Source organism: Necator americanus, chromosome IV (assembly GCF_031761385.1).
Source record: "Necator americanus strain Aroian chromosome IV, whole genome shotgun sequence".
Taxonomy (NCBI): domain Eukaryota; kingdom Metazoa; phylum Nematoda; class Chromadorea; order Rhabditida; family Ancylostomatidae; genus Necator; species Necator americanus.
Genome location: NC_087374.1, coordinates 34,480,983 through 34,506,183, shown reverse-complemented (window position 1 = coordinate 34,506,183; position 25,201 = coordinate 34,480,983). Strand labels below are relative to the sequence as shown.

At 40.4% G+C, this 25,201-nt stretch overlaps 1 protein-coding gene across 3 annotated transcripts in view; it reads left to right on the top strand.

The window, feature by feature from the left end:
- Positions 1-2,544: 2,544 nt before the first annotated feature.
- RB195_003648 (uncharacterized protein) overlaps positions 2,545-25,201 on the top strand; it is a gene marked incomplete at both ends in the record, with an annotated part of 29,421 nt that continues 6,764 nt past the window's right edge. Inside the window, 8 exons of one of the 3 annotated variants that reach the window (XM_064201391.1) lie at positions 2,545-2,603; positions 20,092-20,171; positions 22,592-22,741; positions 22,807-22,897; positions 23,071-23,195; positions 23,517-23,620; positions 23,859-23,970; positions 24,974-25,155. In XM_064201391.1, the coding sequence (XP_064057271.1) occupies positions 2,545-2,603; positions 20,092-20,171; positions 22,592-22,741; positions 22,807-22,897; positions 23,071-23,195; positions 23,517-23,620; positions 23,859-23,970; positions 24,974-25,155 (903 nt within the window). Of the gene's footprint in view, positions 2,604-17,990; positions 18,053-19,960; positions 20,002-20,091; positions 20,172-22,591; positions 22,742-22,806; positions 22,898-23,070; positions 23,196-23,516; positions 23,621-23,858; positions 23,971-24,973; positions 25,156-25,201 lie in introns of those variants that run through there. The other 2 variants (XM_064201389.1, XM_064201390.1) reach the window with 2 other exon arrangements.

The window sequence follows — 25,201 nt, the reverse complement described above, 5'->3', positions numbered from 1 at the left end:
CGATCATCGATGTTTCACACGAACATTTTGGTTTAGTCATACTTTTTATAATCTTCATGAATTTTCAAATTTTCCTCTATTTCGTTTGAACAGTCAAAACGTCAGAACGTTTTCTTTTCTTGAAAAAAAAATTGCCAAAATACAAACATGGAATTCCCCGCTCATTATGAGGTGTTAAAAATTTTCAGTGCGACAAGGATCACAAGAATTGTTCCGTACAAGTTTTTCTCTTGATAATTAGGAATAGTATTAGTATATTATAGTAACATTATATTTTGTAGTGGTAGTAGTATGAAATCCTGTAGCTCATTTTGGGAAAGATTGATTTGAGAAGAGCCTTTCTAGGGTGCTTCAGGACGGCAAAAATATCGAAAAATGCTGATCTCCATCGATTTTGCTTAGCATCGATACGCCATGTGATCCATACTCCTTCACTATCACCGTATTATTTCTACAGTTCTTCATGTCTCATGTGGGCCCTAGATCCATAGCTAAAGGCATTACATGTAGTTTAAATCCATTTTCTAGGGGAAGGAGCAGTGTTTTTGTCTCAGTTTTCTCTGCCTAACCTAGTCTTCTTAGTCAGCTCAACCAGCAATAAGAGATGGGTTTGAAACTATGCGGAAATTTCGAGAGCTGAACTGTTTTGTATTGATTCTTTATGAGTTACTGTACACGATGCTGTTAATTGATTTTATTTTATTTTTTTGCCTAACGTTTCGGCAAATCCCCTTCTTCAGAGCCTAAAATGGGCGATTCAATTCACAACCAAATCTCTCCACAACTAAACAAACGAAGTCCAGGTCTACTTGTTCAACCACTAAAGTAGCTATCTCAGTAGATCCGAATATGTTGGTGGAACTGCGCGAGTGCTATATTATTCGCATCCAAGAGCATGTGAATGGGAAGAATAAGTCACGGGAATTGACCAATCCTTGGGCACCAATAGAACATCAAAACACGACGAAGCGAATTTTTAAATCTGAGTTCAAATCTTGAGGTACGAATCTAAAACGTTAGCTTGAAAATCGCTCGAGATATTTTGGAATCACACGAAAAATCCTAGAATGAGTCGCATGGAAGAATATCTCTCTATTACGTGGAAACACATACCATATCTCTTGATTGCTCTTCTGATTTGAATGATATTCGATCAATCATTCACCGGTCACTACTGAAAGCACCGCTAACAACTTCCGGACCCAAAATTCGCCGCAAACCATCGGAATTCTTTCGAGGGAGAAAGACTCAATTTTGAAAATAATAATCGGAAGCAATTGGGCTGCTGATTTCAAATATGCTTCAAGAATTTGGTTATGAAAGATGTGCGGCCTGAAAAGAGGCAAAATTTCCCCGATCGTCATTTATTGCTTCCACACCTCCGCAATCCTTCCATTGGCATTTCACTCAGTTGTATCTCCGCAGAACGAAGAATTGTTCATAGGATCTACACCACTTTCTCAGAATTCGACGAAATATTCATTACATTCGTAGTTAGGAGGTTATTTAGAACATTTCGGTACTCCACAACGTCTGTGGGTTCGAAATTCCCATTCTCTTCGTGAACTGACGGATTTGCTCCATTGAAGATTAATAAAAAAAAAGCATTTCCTAGCTGTGAATAATCTGCTTGGAAATTTCCAAAGCGAACAAACTGTTACTGACAAAAATATCAGGTCAAAACGATCTAATCCCTGCTGTAATTTCTTCAGCGGCTTCGCTTGAGCGACGGTGTGTGGTGGAATGTTTACTGGTTTGGCCAGTTCAGCCAGAGTTAAAGGCATCCACCCACGAATCTGAGGTGGTACGGATTTCAGGTGAAGTATTCGTATACGGGATCCTAAATTATGGAGAGATGGATGATTCCGTCCATTTCTTGTTAATTGGCGTAAAAAACCGTCCGGAAGATGCGGCCTGTGCACACGGCTGGCGCGCTCCAATCGAACTCCTTGTAGAAAATAACGCGCCGGAACGCTCGAAGACGTATCTTCTGGGCCATTTTTTATGGCAATTAGGAAGAAATGGACGGAATCACCCCCCTCTCTTTAATCTACGATCCCGTATACGAATACTCCAACTGAAATCCGTACCACCTCAGATTCGTGGGGTGATGTCTTTAACGAGGTTCTAGTTCTGACCCCAAACACTAGCACAATTGCACCATAGTTCAAGTCGTTTCTACCCGCTTGCTTCTATTTGTGCCTAGGTCGTCCCAGTTAATAACGTCACCATTTCTGACAGATCTTTCAAAAAAAAAACCTTTAATTGGTGTATTAAGATCCTCGGTGATCCTCCGATATGTTATGTTAAGAGAAGCGATTCTGGTATGGACCTTGCACTTTCTCTCTGCATTTGTTATTTGTGTTATTTTTCTCCAGCTAATTTTCCAACTAGTTTCCCATATATTTTGCACTTTTTCCGTGTATTTCCCGCTAATCCGGATTACCGTAGCCGTTGATGTTAGACTCATTAAGAACAAATACAGATGTGATTACATAGTTTTCTAACCATTGTCATCGCCAGATTCCATCGTGCGGCGTCGAAATGACGTCGCCATCGCTTCCCATATTTACAGATATTTTCGAGGATCCATTTTCATACGAGTAAGTTCAATGATTGAAGTTAAAGACATTCATTTACAGTTGCGTATTTTTGACTTAAATATCGAACAGTGTGCATTTTTAATTTCTTCTGACCTTTGATTTTTTTTTGATTTCTATCAGCTGCGATCCTAGGCAGGAATTCGCCTCAATCCTAGGTTAGTGAGCTTTTGTAGTTTGATATTTTCAAAATTGTACTGTATTGCTCCAATGGCTGATTATAAATGACGTTTCCATCTCACAGTAACAGCTCTTTCACCTTCTACATGTAGTTTTGGGAACGAAAATTCGAAAATTCCACAACTTCAAAGAAAAAATGACATTGCAATAATTTGGTCGTTGTAAACTGGGAACAAGAGGGTACTGAGAAGAAATACTGTGAAAGAAAAGAAAAGCAGGAAAAGAAGATCAGCTGACCATCCATGGTGGTCGATGAAACCCGGCCACCTTGACTGCCATTGTTCTTCGAATTGGTCGAGCGGGCGCCAGTAACAAGTCCATTTTTTCTCATCACACGTAGCTCATTATTTCCTCTTCAGCATGGGACACGAAGAGCATCGACTTTTCCTTGAAAGACTTGGCGAAGAAATCTTAACATCGAGTCGGCGGTCCTCCTATAGTGCATTTAAAGGCAGCACCCCATGAATCTGGAGTGGCACGAACTTCCGGTGGAGTATTCGTATACTGGGTCATAGATTATGGGGAGGAGGGTGATTACGTTCATTTCTTCCTAATTGCCGTAGAAGACTGTCCGGAAGATAGGCTCCGAGCGTTCCAGCACAATATTTTCTAAAAGGAGTTCGATTGGAGCGCGCCACCCTTGTGCGGCGCCGCATCTTCCGGGCCGTTTTTTTTTACGACAATTGGGAAGAAATGGACGGAATCACACCCTCCCCATAATCTACTATCCCGTATGCGAATACTCCACCTGAAATCCACACTGGCTTAGATTCGTGGGGTGATGCCGTTAATATGGTGTGTTTCTCACTCGTTCACGGCTCCGTTCTAACATTTATCGTCGAAAAGCACCACGTGTCTGGCTCATACTTTTTTTTACTTTTCTTGGCAAATAAGTCTTAGTCTCAGTCCGTCAGTCTCCAATCTGCGGTCATAGGACGGAACTTCGAAGTCCCTTACTCAATTTTATGAAGCGGGATACTTCTGGCATCACTATTTCGATTCATCCTTTAATTCCTTCATCCTTCCTCACTTTCCTCCTGCGTCCAAAATGCCCAAGTTTCTGAAGTATTGGGGAAAGCAGAACGATGGTGTTGAATAGGTGATCTTGCTCACAACATACTTGCCGCTCTCACGCACCCCCGAGGCAGCTCTTTCGTCCTTCTCAGCTGGGAAGGTCAGATCGTTCTTCATGTTTTCGGATATGTTCGCTCCGTTGAGCGTAAACGTAACATTCGAGACCCATCCGTTTATCATGAACATGGTCTACTGCAGACTCAGCTGAGGCCCGGTACACCCACACATTTCGTCAAATTCGGTCTGCATTCGTTCCACTTGGGTGATGGTAAATATCACGTCGTCTCCTTTCAGATCTCGCATTGCGTTATCTAGAGTGACTGTGAATATTTTAATTGAGATTGTACCACCCTGTCGGACATCTATATCTTTACGCCGATGATGATTTTTTTGTACCATGGCAAAATTTCGGCCGTGAAGTTACTGTTCAACTCTCGAAGTATCTTTGTGTACTGGAGGAGAGACATCGTGGTTGTCCATGGCTTCCATGACCGTTTCCGTGTCAACTGATTCGGAAGTCTTTTTAAATCGATGAATGTGAGACACAGCGACATATTGCACTTTCACAATACTTCGATGAACTACGAAACAACTTGAATGTAGTCGATTGTGCTGAGTCTTTTCCGGAACCCTGCTTGATCGCATGGCTGCCCTTCATCTCAAACTTTTCAATTTGGTTGAGGAAGTCACTCTTATAAAAAGCCTATAGGTGGCGGATAGTAAACAGATTGGGCGATAATTGCCGATGTTATGTGAATCCCCCTTGCTATACAAGAACACGGTCTTGCTGATCTTTAGAAACTTTACATCTAGACAGGTAAAAGGCGCCGCCAGAGTGTTGGTCAGAACTTCAGACATCCAGATCTTATCCTGTTAGGTGCGGGTGCCGTACGATTTCTTATCTGCCCGATAAACGTACACTCCACAGTAGTCGTGCGAGAAAACCTGTGGAATGCCTTGTCCATCTTCCCTCAAATGATGAGCAAATAAGTGGACATAGCTGTCAGAAAGATCAAAGAAAAGGTCATGAATGACTTTATCAACTCCCTTTCTTGATGTAGTGATTGTTCTATTTGGGTTCCGGAGATCAGTCACCTTCGTCTTGCAAAGTCTCGACGGGCACAGCGAATGCTTTTTCCCGCCTCTGCAGCTTCAGCCAACACTTCTGCTCTTCTCTCTTTAAGGTCTTCTTTTATTGCCTCTCTGGGAAGCTTGGATTTGAGTTTCTGATTGCTTGCGGCTCGTGTAGCTCTACCCTGCAGGCACGTATAAGCTCAAGATTTTCTGAAGACAAGCGTTTTTTGGTGGTTTTGAAACCCTCGACCTTCCTCGCGCAGCCGTGAAGGAGACTTTCCTCGTCGATGTACCTTCCCGAAAGCCAGCTGGGGTAGCGAAGAGGACCCAGTTAATGGTAGTCCCTGGACCTCGCTCTCCGAGGAGTGAACACAGAGTGAACAAATAGAGCTTATTTGCTGGAAGCGAATCAAAACCGCCTCCCTTGCACCTCCTCGTCACTTGACTGCAGGCCAGGAAAACGAGCGGGAAACAGGAGTATCGTGGGTTAATCTTGGCGCAGGAGAAACGAGGAATTCGTCATCTAAATCGTCACCTTCGCCTTAGGGCAGGCTAACTGCGTCGTTCGCCCCTATTCGTCACTTGTGGAAGCATCACATAGCTGTGTGACTAGTCAGCTGTGATCCTCTAGTGAGGGAGATGCTTGTTACTGTGAAACCACATGGTAGTGGTCTTCAAACTACCAACTAATGTTTTCTAACCAAATGACTTAAAACAGGTTAGGAGACTTTTTTAGCTCTACCCAGGGTAGTCCCAACGATAAATCAATGTTTGCGAGCGGTGTCGCACAAGCATAAGTAAACTCTGAGAATGGAGTCAGACTTGCTGATAAGACCAGTGCTAAATCGAATAATATGATTAACATCCCCAGTGACCAATTAGTCGTTCATTTAGGCCAGGTTTATAGTTATTTAATTGTTTTCATCTGGCGCTATTCATACAGTTGTTGACGACTGCCTCGTATGATTCCGGTGATCTCCGACAAGGAAGAAAACTCAACGAACATTTGTGTGGTCGAACAGAGTTCTTTTCCTCCCAAAATTGACTCGAATTAATTCAGTCACTTTGCCATTTGTGCAACTCTTGGCCACCATTCCATTTACGTATGACTGCCACTTTTCTTCTTCCTTCTCATCCCTCCTTTTTCATTCTTTTCTTAAATCTTATATTTAGTAAGTTTTCTACTTGGGATAGCTTAATGTCTTTTTGACAAAGGTGACTTTGTTGAAGCACTTGCGGCCCAACTGCAGCCGGCAATCGATAGCGTCAAACAGTATTGACAGATATTTAAGTATGTGATCTACTTAAAGGCATCACCCCACGAATCTGAGGTAGTGCAGATTTCAGGTGGAGTATTCGTATACAGGATGGGAGACTACGGAGAGGGGGTGATTCCGTCCATTTCTTCCTAATTGCCGTAAAAACGGCCCGGAAAATACGGCTTCATTCGTTTTGGCGCACCATTTTGTACAAGAGGTTCGATTGGAGCGCGCCAGTCTTGTGCGGCGCCGCATCTTCCGGGCCGTTTTTTACGGCAATTAGCAAGAAATAGACAGAATCACCTCCCTCTCCGTAGTCTCCCATCTCGTATACGAATACTCCGCCTGAAGTCTGCACCTCAGATTCGTGGGGTGATGCCTTTAAATGATCAGTAACAGAACAGAAATTTGGACGGAAGTGGGATGAAACCCCCTACGTTAGAGAGGCAGTCCTTGAAGACAGTTATTTAGAAACGTGACGAAAGTCCACCACAAATACCCATTATCCTTAATCCCATAGTAAGCAGTACGTACTACTTCTTAGCAGATAACTATAGTCAGATCAAAACTGCCTGAAGCCTGGTGCAATTGCATAAATGGATCGGCACCGATATCCATTTCTACCGTTCAAGTGCAGTCGAAGGTCCCACTTTGACCGCAGTCACTGATTCAACCGCCGCATTTTAGCAGATAGCATGGTCTGCAAATGCAGACTTTCAGCGGTACCAAATCACAGACAGTATTTTGGTGACATTGGTGGAATTCTTCGCAAATTCTCAAAAGAGACAAGATATTGGACATTTTTAGAAAGTTCATTACTATTACCGAGGGTTTTGTTATTTTGTCTTTGAAAATTCCAGGTCAAAGGTTGATCTAGATAGAAAAGAAGAAGCAAATGAAGCAAAAAGTACAAAAATTTCAATTATAGAACGATTATCCTCAAATATTCTATGAATCTTCAAATGTGCGCCGGCTGAACTGATAGCATCACGTCCTTCAAGGGAAAAAGACGTAATCGATCATGTGGTTTCCGGGAAGCGCGGAAAACTCGTCTTATTCAAGCGAATCACGTGCCTTCTTACGGCTTCGCACATTCTTTCGATCGACTCTCATATAGAGTTCTAAGTTCTACAGAAAAACTTCGTTTGTGTATAGTTTGTTAGCTAATTTCTTATGTTTTCTTTGTCTAAAAGAATTTCCATCTCCAGAAACATCATTTCCAGAAAAGCTACCAAGAGGATAATCATTTAAGCGTTTTCTGTGGGCGCTTAAATGATTATCCTCTTGGTAGCTCTTCTGGAAATTAAACCTCTCGGTACTTTGTCCAAATAATTACCGTTGCAAAATTTACATCCCTTCATCTTTGCGATCCATACTTAACCAGTAGAATTTCGTTTAGTTCATGTTCTGGGTCCTTCCTGATTTTATCGAACCAACTCCGCCCACATTCCAGCACATTTATTTATCTGCGCTCAATATTCCTGAATCATCAGGACTAACACCACAATTAGGGAATTACCTTGAATTATTTAACTCTACAAAAAAAAACGAGCATAATAATAAAGATATACGTACAGTCGTGCGCTGCAGGGATTTATGCATGCGGCTCTCAATTTGTACTTAAATCCAGCATAAATGAACTATTCCTGGATTTAGACCATAATTTCATTTTGTATGTTGTTTACATGCTTCTCTTCAAGATACGTTTCGTGGGAATGTTCCTCAATATTCTGGAAATAAAACTTTTTTTTTTATAAATTTCTAGTAAAGGATAATTACCGGAGAAGATCTGTGGTTGTTAGTTCTTCTCGCATGAATCCGTGAATTAAGCTTATAACAAATATTCTTTCCTGTCTGTATTTCCGGAACACAGCTATCAAACCGGCTGTTGTCCATGGGAAATTCGTTACCAAAGGTAATTTTTTATACTTCAGCTGCGTTTCATATCTACATACTTCGAAAAACCTTCTGAAGATTTTTCGCTTCCTTGGAAGTAATGTTTTTGTTTACTTATTCGTGTCTTTTGATCGCTATTTATTTATGCGAAAATTTTGAATTTTTTTTTCATAACTGTTCAAATGGACTATTCCCACTATTCAAGCTAAAGCTGACGTAGACAAGAAATTTCATCGCTTAGGCAATGTTAAGCTCTCGTTACGATCGGGTCAAAATGACGTGACTTGTGGTGCAATCACATGAACGGTTGCGCTCCCGGTGGGACCCGGACGCTCGCTGGCTCCAATCGGAGCGCGGGGCTGAGCGATGGTCATGTCGTGTCACTTCGAACGTACCACATCGACATCCTGACAATTTTGACCTGACTGTTTCTATTTACGGACTTGATCATTTTACTGTTGGTTACTCGAGGTAGACTGTTCGATTCACGAGTCCGGAGAATTTATAAATACAGGAGAAATTTAGCACAAAACGATTATTTGGAGCTATTTGAAGGTCTCATTTGTAGTCGGGTCCAAATGACGTGAAGGGGGGTGCTGTTGCATGAGCTACTGCGTTCAAAGCGGCGCGGTAGAGTGTAGCGGTTTGGATCGAAGAGGGACCCATGTTAGCACATCTCATCGCTGCAGTACGAGTGAACTAGCGATGATCCCTCAATTACAATCGCGAGCACCACTTGGACTGCAGCATTGAGTGGTGCTATCAAGGGTCCCATCTCAATCCTAACCGCTACGTTACACCGCGCCGCTTTGAGCGCAGCTGCTTGCGCAACTCCATCCTCCTTCAGGTCTTCAGGTTTTGACCAGACTATTCCTAGATGGGATCACGCAGTCTGTAAGAGGTTCCGCTGCCAATGTTCAGTCGGTTCGAAACCAGCCAATGAAGCCTTTCATTCCTCCGTGGTCGACAAATTTGTGTCAGGCCTGTTTGGAAGGACAAAAACACTGACTTGATTTTGAGAATGTTCACGCGTTCACAAATTTCAACTCCGACTCCGGAATAAGGTCGAAAGCGTAGACCATCCCGAGAGGGATGCCGTGCACTTTATCCCTTAAGTTCTAGATAGACAAGGAAAGAAATAGTTATAGAGAGTCATCAGTAGCAGTTGGGACCGTGTAAGGATCCTCGCTACCGTCACCCATCTCTGCAGTTCGCCATGATCCCACCTCGATTCCAATCGTCCGTGCTTCATGTCGTTTTGACTCGACTGTAACACCGAAGAGTGGATCAGGAAGGGGCGCTTGCGTTTTATTGCATTTTGCAATCACGTTCATGTTCTGTGTGTAAAATTTTTGAATCGCCAACATAGGCGTCAGTAAAAATGTTCCACAGGACTGCCGCCATGCGCTCTAATTTTATTTACTTCTCACTCTGCGAAGGTAGTCGTACAACTATAAATGCACTGATGATGGTACGGCCGCCCATAGTAACCGATAGTATCGTTGAGAGACTACGCAATAGAAAAAGATTCATAGTTTTGCCGCTTTTTTGGGAACGTCATTCACAACCGTCACATCCGCCTTCTCACAACGTTTTTTTGCAGTCCCTTCACGGAATTTTTGCGCACATGAAAATAATTCCTCACTCTCGAGTCTCCTTTGTGGCCATATTGCAACAACTTTTGTAGTAGTTTGGCCCTTATCACATGTGTACTATTAAAATAATTTTATCTCCCTGTATCTTCATGTGTACTCATACAATCTATGAACAACTGTTCACTTTTAAAGGAATCGTATAAGAAACGTACGCTCAGTCCAGAAAAGATGTATGAAATAACTTTGTGTGATTTCTTTCCCCCTACAATACAACTTATTACGGGTGATAGCACGCGAACAAGTCCATCGTCTTTTACCGCACGTAATTCAGCCTATATAACTCAAATAAGCAAGAGAAGCTGCTCCACTCGTAAAATTATAAGCTCATTGCTGATTGCGCCCATTCTATCATCTGTAATAAGTTGCATCGTTGGGAGACATGATCACACTCAGGTGCTTTGCGCGCTCTTTTCTTTATTTCTGTAAGGGATTGTGAACTATGTCTGCAGAAAAAACCGCATTTTATTCGGATAAAGATTCCAACAACATCAGCTTTGCTTCCCTAAGGGGAAAATCATTTGTTTCCGCCAATGGAATGCGGATTCAATCGATTTTTTCTGTTACGTATTGACCCGATCAGTCAGTATGATTGTGGAATTTTACTGCTGCGGCGAGGCGGTACGTGAGAACAATGGATGAATGGATATTGTGACATCATTGATTCGTTGCGCAAAACAAGTAGTGGTGATGCACGTACTGTCGAATACGGAGGGAGGTATCTCTCGGAGAGCGCACGTGATCGTACAAACATAAGACGGTGCGTGCGGTTACGCGCGCAGTTCGTTCTGTCAAATTTACTCCGGAGTGTGTTTCCAAAACATTTTAGGATTTTACCAGCATGATTTTAATATCGGATGGAAATCTGCAGAAAAAAAAAACCAGCAACTCTTTCAAATTCCACTGAGAATTTCTATCCGAAAAATAAACCAGTAGGATTTTACCAGCATGATTTTAATATCGGATAGAAATCTGCAGAAAAAAAAAACCAGCAACTCTTTCAAATTCCCCTGAGAATTTCTATCCGAAAAATAAACCAGTAGGATTTTACCAGTATGATTTTAATTCCCGAGATTATCGTTGAACACATGCCGTTTCATTGCCAATTTTGATAATTAATGGTTTAGAACGTTTCGAATTTTAGACTTACACTTATGGAGCCTGACTACTTAGTTTCGAATTTTGCTGGATGGTATCATAGAACTTTACTAAGAGAAGGAAAAAAAGTGCTTGAAGGTTGCGAATTTTTTCGTTTTTTTTTTGTCTCTGTTGTTTCTTCTCCTTTTTTTGCGGAATCCTGCTCTATCTGCTGGCGATGCAGGTTCAAGAATGGGTTTTCTGAACGGATTTCCTGGAAGTTCACCCTTTCTTTCTTATCATGCTGTTTTTTTACTAGCCTATTCTCCCTTTTTTCGGGGATTTTATCCTCAGTTGTCGGGAATCAAACCACACTACAACAAGAAACTCACCCTCTTCATAACTTCCACAAAACAATGACGTTAGCTGGCCATTGTTACAATAACATTCCATTCTGAGCAAATCTGGACTGAAAACCGGATTGTTTATTACGATCGAATACAGCGGATTCACGTGACCGCGCATAGATTTTTCTTTGTGATGAATTTTTTTTCCTAGTCGATTCAAAAAAAAAAACATTGTTGTTGAATTGTTCCTGTCTATATTTTGATTTGTAGCATAGTAGGAATTTATGTGGAAGAAACGTCCACCTGCAATCAGTATCCTTCTTTTTCCATTCTTTTCCATAAGATTTGATGACAAAGAAAAGTAACAGCTGTTTAATCCAACGCTGGAGATCCTCACCGAAGATTTTTCTTCAATTTCACAGCAACTGACTGATGTAACCACCAATCAGGCTCCATCGTCACAACCTATCCTTAATTTTTTTGCGTCGGAACAAAAATTACCTAGTTGAGTGGAATGTTTAAGAAAGGAAAAAAAGTGAAATCCTGTCTCTTATCCATTATTAATAACTGCTAGAGTCTCGCTAGCAAAACGCTTTGATCCATTGTGTAATATTGCGTGAACGATTGCGTACGCGGCGCGGCGACGCGATTCTCTTGCCGATCACAGGTAGCTGTTAGCGCATAATGATAGCGCAAATTATGGATAGTTCCCAGTCGAAGGCGGAATAAAGCGAGGGTCCCAGCGTTGTGTGGGACAGATCTTGATTTTTTTCTGACAAAACTGTCACAGGAAGTAGGATCTGCATTATTTTCCTAATATTTTTCCTATGCAATGCTACCGATCGCTCTCTTCTACTTTAGCCGTGAATCTAATCGGATTTTTCTATAAACGCAATGGAAAATTTACTCATTACATCACTTGTAGGGATATATAGGCTCTCTCGATCCGAGCCAATCCTATCCAATCCGAACAAATCCGTTCCTAAAAACCAATAATTTCGCATTTCATCACACCAATTTCCCTACGATTACACCTAACCGGCCATATTGGGAAAAGGGTGGGGAAAAATATTTTGCAAGGTTACAGTCATTGGTAATTAGTTCAACTTTTTCCTTTGAAGACGTCTTGATGATCAGTCTTGATGATTTTTTTTCTGTAGTTTCCCTCGTTTATTTTAGGTGACAAGAAGTTAAGATTTCCCTATTACTAGAAAAAAATAACTATTATGTGGTGAAAATTGAGCTTTAGGAAGAAAATTCTGTGGAGTTCAATGAAATGAACATCTGAGCTGTGTTACACGTGTGTTTATTATGCATTTACCGCACTATCAACCAATCGATCGATCGATCAGGGAACTCACGATCAGGCCAGAATGACCTCATTTATGGTGCAGTTATCGCGTAAGGTGTTAATTAGAGCCGTTAGCTTTCTCTTCAACTCACATGCGGGACCTTGAACGCTTAAGAACACGATGATAGGTTCGCGTAACTGCCTGAATTGTCGAGTTAGAAGCGATTAACATTCATGTTGAACGAGGGTCCCATCGTATCGCTTTGATCTTACGCAATATTGCACTATAGATCAAGTCGTTTCGGCTGGTATATACTCTTTTTTTAAAGCATCAAAAAAGTGTTAGCGAATTTTTACGGAAAAATAATAAAAAAATAAAATATAAAATAATAATATATAAAATCAATGCCATAACTTACTACTGACCCTAACAAGATAAAAAAGTAGTGCTCATACGTGAACATGCTTTTTTTCTCTTTTTAAGATCGCACGCACGCATACCTCAATCGCGGGAGAAATTTCCGGATTTTCAGGTAGACTCGGGTCACTTATCTTCCGTCTAGGATATATAATATCTGGACAAGATCCTATCTCATATCTCTCTCTCTCTCTCTCTCTCTCTCGCACCATTTGGGGGAATCCACTTCGGTTGGGGTCGCCGTCGGTCTCCTGGCATCATCATTTCCCCCCTCCGGTCTCCTTGATATCCCGGCATTCTCCTCGACCTCTTCGCTATTTTCACGGTCGGCAAGTATTTGCGCGCTCTAAGCAGCAGCACGTTGCACCCATTATTGATTCGAGTGTCCTCTTAACACCTGCGATTATTGTTTACGCATTGTTTACATATTGTTTGCATGTCGTTTCTTCAGTAAAACGGTAGTTTTGACTCAACCGGATGTTATACACGATATTTGTCTAGTGAACTTTGTTTTTCTACTCTTAAAAGTAGATTAGAGACTAATTTTTAGAAAGTAGTAACTTCTTGGATACAATTCTCACGTAGTTCATTTTTTTATCACTTATCAAACATTATTTCCGTAATAATTCCCAATTCTTGGTCGGTTGGTCACTGATCCCGGTCCCCTTGATAGCTTTTTTCATCATAACGGAACTAATGTATGCCAAATAAAACAATATCTTACTTTTTCTTCGAAAAAAAGGAATGCAGGTGAAGTTTTTGTGGGTGAGGAAATGTGTAGCGGATCCGAGAATATTCCATGTAAATAAGAGTTCATAGACTAGGAAAGAGTATTAATATTCGATCTCGAAAACTATGCTATAGTCGGATCAAAGCAACCTGTTACCTGGTGCATTTGCGTAGCGTGCGGCTCCGCTCAAACGTTCTGCGATCGAGGCGGGATCCTCGATTCTAGTCATTGCTGCAATTGAACAGCAGAAATGGATAGGTCCCACCTCAATTGCACTCGCTCCAGCTCCACTGCACTAGTTCGAGCGCAACCGCGTACGCAATTGCACCAATTTGTTCAGGTCGTTCTGATCCGAGTACAGTACATGACATCACTATCTGCGAGAACAATGTGTTATATCGTAACGAATTAACGTACTAACGTGTGACGCCCATGTCTCACCTGACTTAATTTATTGACGATCGAAAAAACCTTAGAGGAACCCTGTGAACTAAAATGACCGTCGTTGTAATTCGAAATTAATTTTTATGCCAGAGAATAGTAGAAAATTACAATGAAACAACTTTTTTTCCTATTTCAAAGATACAAGCAAGCAACAACTGTACCTGAACAATCGTAGATCGTACAAAATATAGTCGGGATCAAAACGAAATGAATCACGAGTGTAGTTGCGCTGCATTTGCGTACGCGTTCGTTCGAAACGGCGCGGTGGAGGCAGCAGTTGGTACCGAGGTGGGACCGTCGCAAACTGCAGCGATGGGTGGGGCCAACAAGGGCTTCACCACGCTCCTAGCCGCTGCGCTCCACCGAAGCGCCTCGAGAGAAGCCGCGTACGCAATTGTGTACGTGCTTCATGTCGTATTGACCCTACTATATCGAGGACTCGCATTCGATTCGATCAGGGATGAACTGTATACGATTCGGTGCATTCTACATATATATAATCGAGTGAAATATTTTGATTTCTGGTGAAAAGAACACATCCGGGTTCCTTACGATCCTTTTCAATAGATATGAATGCATTCGAACATGAAAATGAGCTGCAGTCGGTGGTTTAAGACGTCGTGAAGCTTGGTGTAATTGCACAAGCGGTTGCGCTCGTTGTGAGACCCTCGCTAGCTCGAGCTGGAGGAGAAAATGTAGTTTTGGGGGGGGGGGGGGGGGGCACCTGCGCTTTTTTTCACCTTCACCTTGTTTCTCTGTTAGTAATTTTAGTTTACATGTCACAGATCTTCTAAGACTAATGCTTAGGCCTTAAGGCCCACTGCGTCTTGATTATTGATTGATTTTCTTGGTTTGGTTGGTTGATTTAATTATCCACTTCGAAAAATATGGGCGCAACTGGGTGCCTGCCCCCTTCCCCTCCCCCCACCTTCCCCAACCACATTTTACCCCAGCTGGACTGCAGAAATGAGCAAGGGTCCCATTGCGTCTAGCGCAACCGCTTACCCAATTGCACTAGATTTCAGCTCGTTTTGAGCGAATTTTAGATTGTATAAATGCATCATATATCTCCTTGAGCTTTAAACTCAACTTTATTTTGAATTTCATTACATCATATCAATTCCATAATATTATTTTCATTATTTTATGATAGTTTGTTTTCTCGAACTATTGTACTGTATTCTTGTTATTTTACATTGACTGTTTTGAGTTGCTATCGTATAATCATAGGAGTTTTTGTGTGTTTTTCGATATAATGGCGCACATTTCGCACTCATTCATTTTGCAAAGAACAAAGGTTAAAACGAACAATATGAACAGAACAAACATGCCCAGTTGACCGTTATTATCAGTGATTTTATCGATTTTCCGCAGCGCTGGCACGTAGATGATGCATTAATATTGTCAACTTGGATTTGTTACTGTGGTCCTCTTCACTTTATTGTTCATTTGATTTTTACTTTTTGAACCCTTCTAATATTACCAGAGGTAAGAGAGGAAGTACTTTTTTTTTGGTGATTCCTTTTTTTTTCTTGTTTCACTGGTAACCAGACTCTAAACACTCTGCCGTCGTTGACGATGAATAGTAATATTTGAGATGTTGATCACAAATGGATTGTCACTACGGTTATCGTCGACGATTGTGGAAAAACACTATTCGCTTATGATTTTGTCTTTATCGAACATTTAACTTATGAGTACAATCAGAGCTATTTTATTCGTTCAAACTCTGGATGATAAGGATCGCTGAGGTTTATCGTTAAAATGAACTTTCGCAGAGAGAAAATTGACGAAATTGCTGTCCTAAAGCATGTCCAAAGGTCCAGTCCGATAATTTCCAAAACTACCTAGCGTTTTTTTTTTCTTTATTTTTTTCAAGTACAGTATAAGTATAGGATGCAAGTGACTAGGGTTCGTTAATTTATCTGTTGGTCTTTTTTCATTCGGTGTTATACAAATAATTAGTGCCGAATGTCTTGAATCAGGCGAGCGCGATGCGGTTTCGAACGGAGGCCGAGGAGCGAGAGCGTGCGTTGCGGTAGCGTTGCGCGCTCACGCGGTTGAACAGATTCGACTCCGACTGTATTTTACACTTAGTGGTAGTGATCTTTATACCATAACCGTATCTAAAGATGATTCTCGTGTTGCATTACGGTTATGGTAGGACTATTGTTTGTAGTTTATAGAGATCAGCTCTGCGGTTTTGATATACTGATGGTCGAAGAGCGGGGGTGCAACAGATGTTCCCTACAAGTAGAATTTTTTTAACATGCATCTTAGTTAAACTAAATTGATGGAATCAGTGGGAGAATTAGGCTTGTGGGGAACTTTTTAGACTGGAATTTACAATAACAGCAATGGTAATGAATGCATAGTATGTGAAGAATGAAGTAGCAATCTTCGCCAGTTATTTTTTTTTTCATTTCCTTTGATAGGAGAATAATCTTAAGCCGTTATCGATTGAAACGAAGTGATAGAAAAATTAAAATGAATCCATGATTGGGTACTGGCTTTTTTTTTAAAGTGCGGCTTGAATTTATTTGATTGGTTGATTGATTGATTAGCAATAATGGTGGCATTGTAGTTTTCAATATGGAAAACTTCGGTCAATTTTTATATGAGCTATTTTTCATCTTTTACGATTCTTTTTGTGTAACTTTGTCCCTTAGGAACTCATATTTTCCTCTCGTAGACGTCCCTTGATTTTTTGATCTGCTAGTAATGATTGTCCGAATGCTAGTCTCTACTTCTACTTACTTGGTCTAAACGGTCTCTTAATCCCTTATCAAATGCTCGATCAGCTTCCTTAGCTATTAATCAGCGCCGCGACAAAATAAGCGAAACATGCAGCTTATTTTCCCTCGAGTGTCCGCGAAGTGCTCGCGTTTAGAGTTACGATAACTCCGGAAAGCATAGGATCGCCGTCACTCTCGAGCCGATTAGGGAGAAATTCCGCATGTCTTATCAATTGGGGCTTGTGATAACACTAATGTCAACCTGCGCCACACGGTAGAATCCTCATAAACTTCGGAATATTTGTCTGAGAACGGGCTACTAAGAGGCGGCACGTACTCTCCCGGGACGATGTTGATTTTGAGGTATAGTTAGCTATTTGCTGCCACTAACACCCATACTTTTCGACTATCGATCCAAATAATTTAGATTTAGAGCATTTTTTTTCTCGTAAAGTGAACTCGATTGTTGCTCAGATGACCTTATCTGTATCCAGCTGCATTCCTTTGATGAGAAGCTTTTTTTCGTCTCGAGAATTTGTGCTCTCTGAACTGCTTTTTTTTAAAAGTACCAACAATAGAACCATATTCATTCAACCGGGAAGTGACGCCGTTTCGGTTTTGAATTTGGCACTCATTCAAATCGCAGTTTTATTGTGTTCGGTTCTTTTCATAGTTCTCACCAGTGCGAATAATGCATTTCATATTGAACAAAGGTCTTTCTGCAGAGAACGAAAATGTGACCTATATATTTACTTATTTATTTTTCAAGCTTTCTGACAGAGGATGAGCTTTTTCATTTAGAACGTATTCACCTACGGAGTATCATATTTTTCATGCCCCGGTATATAGTCAGGTCAAAACGACATGAAGCACGGTGCAGTTGCGTAAGCGGTTGCGCTCGAAGCGCTGCGGTGGAGCGTAGCGGTCAGGATCGAATGAGCACTCCCTCCACCATCGTTCATTGCTGCAGTTGGTGATGGTCTTACCTTGATTCCAACGCACTGCGTCGCTTCAAACGCAACCGCTTGCGCAATTGCACCGTGCTTCATGTCGTTTTGACTCTACTATGCGTGCAGCAGTAAGGAATCCGTCCACATTTATAACTAGCTCAAAAGGATTAGGGAATGAGTTCGGGGAAGAAAAGGAATTAGGAGACATGACGTGCCAGTAGATATGCCGGCGGAACATATTTGACGAAGTCGCTCCAGTCGTTATGAAGACGCAGACAACCGTCATAGATGTCCTTCCCCCCACAAAGAAAAACTGCGAAAGGAGGTTTGCAAAGAGTGGAAATTAGCGAATAGTCAAGAATAATAGTGTTAGATAGAAGTATGAGGTTTTGTATGGTGTTCTAATAAAGAAAGGTGATTTGTCTTTATATCACCTTCAAGTCTGAAATCTCAAAATTTGAATTTTTTTTCTTAATTTCAAGTCGGAAGGGGTCCCTCTAAAGTCAGAAAAAATGGATAAGATATTTATTACCGTTACTTTTGAAAGCTGGATGTTCCATGTTAACGAAAATTTTTTAAATTAATTTAATACATCCTTATCTATTTTAGTTTCTTGCTTCTGGTACGATTGAAAATTGGGATAACAAATTGGTGTGTTCCAACAATTTGTGGATAGTATTTCAGCGGTGCGCGTATGATTGCGGTGGTGGGTCAGCTTTGGGACGAATGAATCTCTTTGATCCACCTCTGGCACAGGCAGCTCACCCCCAGTTCAATAGGAGTATACGATGCCATAATCACCTCTAAAAGCGAATGGATGTTTGCTGCTATCTAATGTTGAAGAGTTTTATTTATCGTTTCAATATTATCGAAACTACTCGCATTATCAAATGGAAGGTCTTATGTGGAATCTAAGATAAACAGAGATAAGCGGTTTTGGAGAATTTATCATAACTGCAGTCCACATAAACATACTATGATATGCTCCTATACTATGATATCAAAGCAGCTTTTGTTCCTATTAAGGGAACACATTAACTTTGATTAAATTGTGGGATTCAATCCTCATTAATGATACGCATGAAACGAGGAAGTCTCGAATTGATAAGTCATGCGGTGGTTGCTAGGCGCTAGTAGCTCATTTTGTGGGTGATATCACACAAATATCATTTCCTGTTTCAGTTGTGACGAACGAAAAGTTGTAAGTTCGTTCTGGTATTTACACCCTCAGTTTCCTTACATTTATTGTTTTTTTAAATTACTAATTCATATCACTTTGATACATTTCGTTCTTTATTTCACCACTATTCTGCATATAAGTCCGAGGTGTCGACACCCCAGTGAATGAAAGTTTTAAAGGAAATTTCCATACGGATAGGGAAATTTCCTCCTTTAAAACGAGAAACAAAAACTAAAAACGATTAATTCTGTTGGGATTTCATTGACGGTCAATAAGCGGTGCAATTGCGTATGCGGCTGCAGTCGCAGTAGGACCCATCTTCATTTCTGCAGTCCTAGTAGAGCTAGTGATGATCCCATTTCGTGCACACTGCTCCTTACGCAATTGACCAAGGTTCAGTTCGTCTCAAACCGGTTGTACGTATCACTGTATCAATATATTTAACGTTACGAACTGTCTATTTTCTTGAACTTTCTGAACCGTTATTTAAAAAGAAAAAAAAAACAGATCCTGACTGAGTTGTTTCGACAACTATGCGTTAGAGTGTTACTGGAACCATGGCAACGTAATGTAAAACGCATAAACGTGTCTTCATTTTCTAGTACTAGATCAATTTCTCACGCTCTAACGTTGAACGAAGATCCTTTCAAAGGGAACGAAAATGTGATCTATCTATATATTCATTTGCTTATTTTTTTTATTTATCTAATTATTGAGCTTTCTGGACGAGAGGACGAGTTTTCCTTTTGGTTAGAAGGTATTCATCTTCGATGTACCATATTTTTCACCGTATTAATCGCTATTCTTTGAGCTTATCAGATCACATTTCCGACGAAATTTCTCACGTCATTTGACCCGATGAATACGTCCGTAAAGTAGTTTGTATGTGCATATGTATATCGCATGTTGGCATGTTGATCTCTTGTCGTAGTTCAAATACGCAATTCAACACTACACACACGGACTAAGGGGTCTTTGCGGGAACCAGTTTGCCGAAGGTGCACCGTTAAATAATCCGATGCTGAACCGCTATCGATTTTTGCACCTAACCGAATGTCTGAAGGTGACAAAAAAGACAGTAGTTGTAACAAACCGTTCTTTTACCTCCTTGATTGGTAGCATGCGAAATAATGATGTGTCTCATCTAATTCAGTATAAATTCGAAAAATTTTCCTAGATTTCAGAACGGACTCCTTACCATCACCAGCGAAACGTGCTCGATCAAGTCTGTCCGAGCAGCTCGACATGCTTACAAATGGTCAAGGTAGTTATTTATTAGTTTAGTTTTATTAGCACTTCGTATATTCTCTGTCTATTGATTTTACATTCCTTGTATGATTCTGAAAAAGAGCACAGAAAAATTCACACAGTTGCAAAGTTTTTTTCTTTTTAAATGGATTCTTGAAACTTTTCTTTGAAAATATAGTCATCCGTAGTAGTAGGGGAACATTTTTGTACAGCACAAAAATATACATCCTTTATTCGTTTTTCCATTCTCTAATTTCTTTTAAACCAATTGTAAAAAAGCAACTATATTATTATATCATTATTATGACAATGTGTTGTACTTTGGTGAGAAATCTTTGCTCAACTTCTTCCTTGTTCTGGGAGTCTTTGAATTGTTATAGTTCTTATATTTGTACTGATTAATCCCATTATTCATTCTTATAAGCTATATCAAGCGCTATTCGTATTGAATTACGAATTCTCTACCGTTGTTGCACTTTATATTGTATCAGTGGATTCAAAGCCTCGATATTATCACTGTTTTTTTATTCATCTAATGATTGTCATTATCGCTGTTATAAGGTCTTTTTTCTTGTCAACGAATTATTTGCTGTTGTGTTTTGCTTATATTTTAAAATAATTATCTCATAATTTACCGGAAATTACCGTTTATGTACCGTCCCGTAATCGTCTGGTTGTTAAGAAATTGAAATTTTCGTATTGTCACGTGTTTTAGTTTCATAATTAGTTGTGGTAACGCGTATCAAGACCTCACAGTCTATCAAGTCACGTTGCCGCATTAGGATTGCTTTCTCCTGCCACTTACGGCATCCTTTAACATTGACACTTGCTGAAGAACTGGTTTTTTTTTCCGACGAGGGACGAGAGTTCGAAAGATCACGTGCGTGTGTGTGTGTGTGGTCACATGTGTGTATATGGATATGTGTTTGTAAATAATAAGCTTATAGGAGAGCAGAAACGCCCTTTTTGAAGTTGCTTATTCTAAATAACGTGCTTTAGGTCTTCGATAACAACAACTTTAACTTCCTGCGATGTCCGCTGTTCTAATTATGGCGTATGAGTTGTTCCTCCTGACTTTTTTCTCCTCATAATCACTTCAAAATCAATTGAAATGAAAGAACCGGTATTTTATCACTGATTTCTTCCCTTTCTAGATTTTGCTTAATTTTAATTTATTTTAATTTTAAAACCATGAAAAGTAGTTCCAGCAGGAGATGAAATTAAACATTTCACGTGAGTAAGCAATAAATCTGGTTGCAATTTTATGATTTGAATCTGATTTCTGCGACGAGAGCCTGACATTTCTCTCTTCGCCATTTTCTTATCACTGATTTATCTATCAGGGTTTGAAAGACGCAAAAACTATTTGTGCGGTACATTTCGCTTTTTGGTCCGGTGGGAGTTGACCGCTTACCTCACAGATTGGGTGAAAGTTGTCAGCTGCTTGAAGAAGAACCACAATAATCAGCAATTCGACTTCGGAGCGTTTTTGATCATTTTTGGTCATTTTTAGACGCTTCGCTAGTTTATCTTTCGCTATTTTTCTTTTTTTTTAATTCTCCACATTTTACAATCGTTGGAAAATTGTAGAGGTTTTCAGTAGGTTAGTGTTTTTGTTGTTATTGTTTTTTTGAGGATTTGTTTTGAGAAGTGTCCTAGGAGGCTGAGATGTTTCTGGACAGTTAAAGTTTTTTTTTTTTACAAAGTTTGGTTTACATCAATTGATTCTGCACGTCGTCATACTAGTTCTTTTCACCAGGTAAAACTTGTGACGAAATGTTTTGTGCAAGTTTCTTCTCTTGAATTGTCTCTTGAACGGGAACATTCTTATGTCTCCCGAATTTCTATTTGAACGTTTATTTATTGTTGTGTTAAGACGTACAATAATTGGTTCTAAATGACTGTCATACATGCATGTTGTAAGAAATAATGGCGATTACTTGCAGTTCTAGGGTTATTCATTAACGAATGCGAACCTTTTGTTTGAACTATTAAGTGGCCATAGCATATTGTTAGGAGTTTTAGGAGTACTTGTTCGGCTAATTTCTTTTTTTAGAGAAGAAAAAAAGTATTCAGAAAAACTCCGTTCTTTGTTAAATTATCCAAATTTTCTTAATTGCATTTTTATTTCTCGTATTCCTTTTGAATAAAACTTTTTTCTCTTGTCTTCCACGAGTTGATTAAGGACGTATCGATGTATTCTGATTTTTCATTTTTAATGTTCGATATACGATATGTCAACGATATACGCTCTTTTTCGTATAATATCATTTCGTATCGAAAGAAATGAGTACACTTTTTTATATTGTTGTAAAATGAATAAAAAACCGAACGCATTGCATGATTGCCTCCATAAATAAGGACTACGTCTACTCTATCACATCTGTGGTCTTTTCTTCGTTTCATTGCGCTCTTTTCACATTCGTCTTACTTCAGTCCAATCATTCGCAATTAACGCGGGTACGGCGACGACAGCTCATCAACAACCCCCTATAGTACCGCAACCTGTCGAGTTTCTACATCCGAAGACGGAAACAGGAATAGGAACTGTGGAAGTGCCAACGCCATCACTGATTTCGCAAGCTGGTATGCCTCTCACTCACAAGATTTAATCATTTTTCTCAGTTTGGAAATGCTTTTTTCTTTTGTAGCCATGAAATGCCGTGTTTGTGGAGACTCACGAGCAGGACGCCATTATGGCACGATAGCCTGTAATGGGTGCAAGGGATTTTTCCGCAGAAGGTATATCCTCGTTATTCACATGTACGTGATTACTGTACTTAATTGGTCTTGGGATTATTGGAGATATTATTTTTTTGAAAGGTGTTGGTGATTAATACCAATAATATTTCCTGAAATTTCCGCCTATTAGTTCTTTTTTTTTTGAGCGTTTATCTGCAAAATTAATACTCCAGTATCTGGGAACAGCGTGATTACACGTGTCGTTTCGGCAACAAGTGTCAGATCGTGCAAGAATACCGCAATCGATGTCGTGCGTGTCGACTGCGGAAGTGTTTCGATGTTGGTATGGATTCAAGAGGTGGGAATTTTAGAACAAGGAGAAAAGTTCTGGGCGTTTTTTTTTTCTGGCTTTATTTTGACGATGAAATTAACATAGCTAGGACGAACCGATTTAGATCAAATATGCACCATTTTCTTCGACAACTTTTGTCCTTTTTGATGGTAATTTAATAATTCAGCAACTGAAGAGAGCCTCATCCTTACTGGTAAAAACATGACCACCTCATTTTTACAAGCCTCTCTTGAGGCCAATTTTGTATCATTAAGAAAATTTTCTAATGTTTGCGAAAACGCCAGAACTTTTTGCCTCACCTAATATTAACTCTATTCTATTTTATAGCGGTGCAATCGGAGCGTGATAAGCATAAGAAGAGGCCTGCTAACCATGGATCTCCAGGTGTTGATGAAGGCACGGCGCCGTCACCGTCGGCACCGAACTTTACGGTAAAACATTTTATATACTTCGTGTTTACCTGAAATTCGTTTTTATTTTTTTTTGTAGCACTTTGCCGAAAAAAAGCTCGTTTCTCTGTTCTTTTGACTTGTGGTTTTAAAATTAGCAAATAATTCCGTGACTTCTTTAGATTAGACTCACCATGATAGCAATTTGCGGCTTCGCGTTTCGTCTAAAACAATCATAGCGGTGCATTTTAACGCTTCTTTTCGATTATGTGCCTTTTAGGTCTCAACTCCAACTTCTCTGATGATGCCGATAAACCCACTCTTAGTATCACCCAATGGGTCGCAGCAGTCAGGTTCTCAACCCTTCACCACAGCTACCAATTATCTGAGTCGTAAGTTTTACTGTCGTATGTTCTATGATGTTCATGATGTAAAGTGTGCAAAAAGAAGCGAAGCTCAGGGAAAACAAAGAGAAAACGCCCAAATTTTCTACTGGCTAGCGCAAGTGTTAAAGGCATCACCCCACGAATCTGGAGTGGTACGGATTTCCGGTGGAGTATTCGTATACGGGGTCGTAGATTATGGGGAGGAGGGTGATTCCGTTCATTTCTTGCTAATTGCTGTAGAAAACGGCCCGGAAGATACGGTTTCGAGCGTTCCGGCGCACTATTTTCTACAAGGAATTCGACTGAAGCGCGCCAGCTCTGTCCGGTGCCTCATCTTCCGGGCCGTTTTTTACGGCAATTAGGAAGAAGTGGACGGAATCACACCCCTCTCCATAATCTACTATCTCGTTATACGAACACTCCACTTGAAATCCGTACCACCTCAGATTCGTGGGGTGATGCCTTTAATTCTGTCACAGAGATTTCATGTGATTACATAATATGGTTTGTAGCGTAATCTGTTAGACTGGTATTAGAAGACCGATATTTTTCTGTGTTGTCACATGAGGGACATAATCAGCTTTATTAAAGCATTCTGCCATTTCAAACTAATCCTCAATGTGAGATTTGTGAATTGAGTTCATATTAATTTGACAAGAACGAACTAGTTTCTGAGCACTGGATGTTAGCGAATAAAGTTTAGGAGTGTGTATAGTAGGGTCAAAACGACATGAAGCACGTTGCGCTTGCCTAGGCGGTCGAAGCGGCGTGATAGAGCGTAGGGGTTAGGATCGAGGTGGGACCTATGTTAGCACAGGTCGTGCAATATGCGATGGTCCAACGTCGATTGGAACCGCCACCTCCACCGCGCCGCTTCGAACGCGAGTGCTTACAAAACTGCTCCGTGCTTCATGTCGTTTTGACCCGACTATAGACTGCAGCGCCTAAAGAAGAAATATAACTTCACTAATGTCTTTGTCGTAGATTTTTGCATGTGCTCTTTGTCCAGGGAGTGGTGTGAATCGAGCATTCGCAGAAACTTTATCAAGCAGTCCCCCGCGTACAACATCTTCAACAGCAGATTCGTCATCGTTACCAGTTGCTAGTGCCATAAAGCAGGACTCTCCTACTTCCGTTTACGGTCAACACTACAGGCCGCGTCTACCAGTAGTGCAGTATCTCATAGATTTGGTTTGTTTTAAAGAGATACTGACTCTTATGTTGATATGTTTGAATA